Consider the following 4,721-nt stretch of genomic DNA (forward strand, 5'->3'; position numbering starts at 1 on the left):
ATGCAGTCATGTCAACATGGTCTCACAGGGAAGTTTGAACATCTTGTTGAATCTATAAAAAGTTGAGTCTGTTTAGAGAGCCGAGGGAGGCTGCAGCACTGTGCTTAGTGAGTGTACATTCAGATAACATATTCATGTTCACTGTTTTATTAAACCTTTGCTACAGTGCTTGTGCTTGTACTGTGGTTGTCTTGAAATATAATGAGGAGATATAAGACGGCCTTTTCAAACAGGAATCCTTACACTGGATTATATATTTAAATTATTTAATGTCAACAGATACTCAGTCTACCACATCCGGTCAGACCCAGCAGAGAGGCTGCTTTCCATTAACCATTAACCAAGAATAATGATCTGTGGGTGAAATTCTGTACTTTGCTGTGTATTTATTATACACATCTGACTTGCTGCATTTCTGCATCCTGTCTTCCTTCAAGTTTGGTCTGATTCACATTCAAGGTCAAATTCTACACATCGATGTCCTTGGGTTTTTTGTTTTGTTTTGTTTTTAATCTGCAAAAACCAAAATCTCAGAATTTAGTAGTGTAACATTTTTTTTTTTTTGCTCATTAGCACAAGAAGGTTTTAACTGGTCCATTTCAACAAAACAGTGAAAGATTTAAGATGTACGAAACATGATTTCAGATGGAAAGTTCAGTCTGAAAATGACTAATCACAGTGTTCCTTGGGTGATCTGATCTTATTGTCATGATCAATTGATACTTACAGTTTACAGTGCAAGACAAAAGGATATTGGGAATGTTTACAGATGAGAAATCAGCATTAGGTCAGATTCCAGTCTCAAAATCATGACACTCACTTTGAATTAACTGTTCAGGAAGGAGAGACTGTGGAAGGACAGGATGAAGTCAGACAGTTTTGTAGAGGCACGATGCAGCTTCACACACATGACAGTGTTTAAGATTTGGCCGTCTGCGCCCACGCTGCTCCCACCGCTACCACCCGACCTCTACCCCAGAAATGTCCGTATTGAGTCTGTCCCACCGGCTGCTGTGGTGTGTTGTTAGGACGGGCTGGTAGTAGTGTCGCCGTGGGGATCTCCACAAAGAGCACATCTCAGCGGTCAAGCGAGCGTTTCTGGATTGCTTCGGCCACCACGGTGCGCAGAAGAGAGATGACAGAACGAGGGTCGTCGCTGCCTATCACTGCGCTGCCCGACACTATCATGTTGGCTCCAGCCTGAGGCAAATATGATAATACACACAATATGAGAGAAGCGCCAAAAAAAATCAATAAAATCAATAAACAGTTTTTTGGGAAATGATTTGAACATGCTGTACTGTTTGTAGTCCTCACCTCTGCACACTTGTGAATGGTGTCAGGGCCAACCCCTCCATCTACTTCAATGTCTAGAGAGGGAAACTGACTCCGCAGCCAGCTCACCTGGTTACAGAAACAAGAGATCAAAATCCATCATTCACTTGTACAACAATTCACATGAGTGCAAAGAGATACAGTGCTCCGGATTAAAGCACAGATGTCCTCATCCAGATTGTAACGCCAGTCAGACAAAACTACTGCGCTTTGGTTAACAGATGCTTCTATCAGGCCGTTATAGACATTTACACAACATCCAACAGATGCCTCCACAGTCACAGCGAGTGGAGGCATCCACAAGGCGAGAAGGGGGAGAAAAAAGCACTTCAACTGAAAATAATTTTATTTTGTACTTATATAATGGGACTCTGAGGTTTAGCAGAAATATTTATGGACACTCAATCTCACATCATTGGGAAAGTGAAATCTAACCCAACATTTCTGCGATTTTAGTCTGCATTTTAGGGTTTAGTGGATGTGTCAAAGAGCGATAGACGTAATGTATAACCATCTTATTGAGATAATAGTTTATATAAATCTATTCCACAGTTACTTTGACTCTGCTTCGCTAATATCTTGGTTACAGATCACCTAGCAGCTGTCTAAAAGCCCTCCCCTAACAGAAACACTTTAAGATGCAATGAATGTAACACACATCTGTAGTTGCAGTGGCTCAAAAAACTGAGCAGCAGTTTATTTGTCTTCTCAATTAACGCATGGTTGTGATGTTGCCAATTTAAGTGAGGCAAATTGTATAAACTATTGTACTTTCATCATTGTGCTGCACATCTGGAATCATGTGTTGACAAATGTTGGGGTGTGGTTTACGTTGGGGAGAAGCCAGATTTTTTTTTCCATATTGGTGGTTTACAATAAGGCAAATGAGCAGCTTGTTCTGTTTGATAACACTGTGTTAATGGAGCTATTTCTACGTTTTGCTATTTCTACCGGTAGCACTAATGGTTGTTTACTTAGACTGGAAGGAAATGGTGCAAGTTAAGCATCAAACTACATTCCTCTATTTGTCAAGAAAACACAAATATTGACTCTTGTTTTTCTTCGGTTTGTATCACTTGTTTACTTCTACTGGAGTTAGTACTGTATGCTAACCAGCTAGGTCTGGCCCGACCTGTCCTGTCACACTCTGATATCAAGTCACAGCAGCATCCAAGCTGCACTAAAGGAAGTAGCCAGATATATTATAACTTCCTGTATTGTAAATAAGATAAAAAAGGAGAAAAACAAGAAAAGCTTATCTAAAGATGTGTTTGTGCCATGGTTGTTCACTTACTTTCGGCATCATGTCCTCCATGAACTTCTGTCCCCCAAAGCCAGGTTCAACAGTCATGACCAGAGCCATGTCGATGTGGTTCGCCCAGGGAGCCAGCTCCTCCACTGTTGTACCAGGTTTAATGGCCAAACCCACCTACAACATTCACAGTGTTAATATGAGTCCTCATCAGCAGTCATGTAGCTGATAGTATTATTTAAATTTTTGATGCAGTATCAATATGTGGTTTCATAAAGGATGAATTCATTTATTTTCCTCATTTTAACACACACTGGAGCTTTACTTCCTCTTGCAGAGCAGGATTGTTTTCTCACCTTCATGCCACTCTCTCTTATTTCCTTGATGAGATTTCCAGGGTTGGTGGTGGCCTCCAAGTGGAAGGTGTACTGGTTGGCTCCTGCTGCAGCCATGGGCTTCACCCACTGCTCCGGCCGGGACACCATCATGTGCATGTCTGCAACATTAACAGTCACAACAGTGTAAGGCAAGGCATTCATGATTGGTTTCAATGAAATAACTAGGTTAAGGTTTGCAAGATTAGTTGGGTGTGTGGTGTGTGTTTCTTACCAAAGAAAGGGTCTTGGCCTACTGACTTCCTCAGACACTCCACCATGGGATGGCCAAACGTGAGATTGGGGACAAAGTGCCTTTAATACAAGACACGGAGACAAAACCAAACATTAGACTATCAGCTGTTGTGAAAACGACTCATCTTGCACAAACAGTTGCAAAGTAACATCTTGCGTAAGTGTGGAGGAAGAGGCAAAAGCATGTCTTCACCAGGAGACAGAGGGGCAAGGTCTGTCTGCCATCTGAATGCAGTATAATGTTTGACAATCTGACGTTTGACACAGAAAAAAAAACCAATCCAATTACATAAACGCGGGCTAAAACCAGCTTAACTTTTGACAAGCTAACTTAGCTTGTTGACATTAGCCAACTTTAGCTCCCTCGCACTGAAACTTCCCACCGGCTTGCTAGCCGTTAGCATGCTCTTATAAATAAGTGCTAATAAACTGACCCGTCCATGACGTCCAGGTGCAGGTAGTCCGACCCGCACTCCATCATCCGGACGCACTCGCTGCCCAGACAGGACAGGTCGCTGCTCAGGATGGACGGACCGATCTTCGCACTGTAAGCCATGCGTGCTGCTGTCACCGCTACTCTCTGCATGGAGCCAAGAGAGGAGGCTAACAAACTATCGCCAGGGCAAGTTAACCGCTATGTAAACCACAACATCCGCTCGTGACTTTCAAAATAAAAGCGGAGGAGAGAAGCGAGTGGAGCAGGAAAACCAAAAATATAATAGCGCCTTTTTGATATCGATTAACAAATTATGTCGTCATTTAAAATACTACTAAAATGCCCACAAGTGATTACCAAACATATTTACAGTGAAGTGACTTCCCTAATGTTGGTTGTGCAGGGATAGGTTACATTGGAAGCAGGCAGAAAAATTAAGGTATGGTAGGGAATGGGATGTGTGTTCATATAGCTACAATCTGTGGAATAGAAAACAGCAACAGTATAACAACAGGATTAAAAAAAGAAGTTACAATATAACTTTTTTATGCTGTTGTCTTTAATTTAGTTCTCATTGTTGTATTTTAATTTTAAAAATAACTTCCGGTATTGCTCTCGCTTACCATTGCTACCTTAACAACTCTGTGGCCCATGTTCTTCAGCTTCACTTCCGCCTTCAAAATGCAATAGTACTTACGTTTGAACACTAGATGGCGCATAGCTCATACATTTAGCTACTCATATACAATTCAGTGTCTCGCCCCATAGACTGTTTGTTTGTCTCAGTCTTAGAGTGGATTTAATATGAATGGCTGGATGGTGAGAGCAGAGGATTGCAGCAATAAAAGCTCTTGTCAGCTTAGTAAAACAGTAAAACTGTGTGAATGATTTAAACAGTGTAATCACTGTTTGTTTTCAGCTGATTCATACTCTGAAACATTTTCTTAAGAAGTTATAATAGACTGTTCTGCGATTAGAATAATAATAAAGACATTTTCTGAAAAGTCATAAAAGGCAATTCTGTGATCACAGCCTCAACATTTATTTTGGGTTGTTTTGAGTCGAAACA

General features: G+C 41.2%; 1 protein-coding gene across 1 annotated transcript; it reads right to left on the bottom strand.

The window, feature by feature from the left end:
* Positions 1-249: 249 nt before the first annotated feature.
* Positions 250-3,784, bottom strand: rpe (ribulose-5-phosphate-3-epimerase). Its single transcript, XM_085764974.1, has 6 exons — positions 3,651-3,784; positions 3,197-3,276; positions 2,944-3,083; positions 2,630-2,764; positions 1,318-1,404; positions 250-1,200 (listed from the first exon to the last, which is right to left on the bottom strand). The coding sequence occupies exons 1-6, from the start codon at positions 3,770-3,772 to the stop codon at positions 1,078-1,080; spliced, it is 687 nt and encodes a 228-aa protein (XP_085621100.1). The 5' UTR covers positions 3,773-3,784; the 3' UTR covers positions 250-1,077.
* Between the last annotated feature and the right edge of the window lie 937 nt (positions 3,785-4,721).

The sequence above is a fragment of the Trachurus japonicus genome, chromosome 21 (genome assembly GCF_045865225.1).
Source record: "Trachurus japonicus isolate A0001 chromosome 21, Traja_1.0".
Taxonomy (NCBI): domain Eukaryota; kingdom Metazoa; phylum Chordata; class Actinopteri; order Carangiformes; family Carangidae; genus Trachurus; species Trachurus japonicus.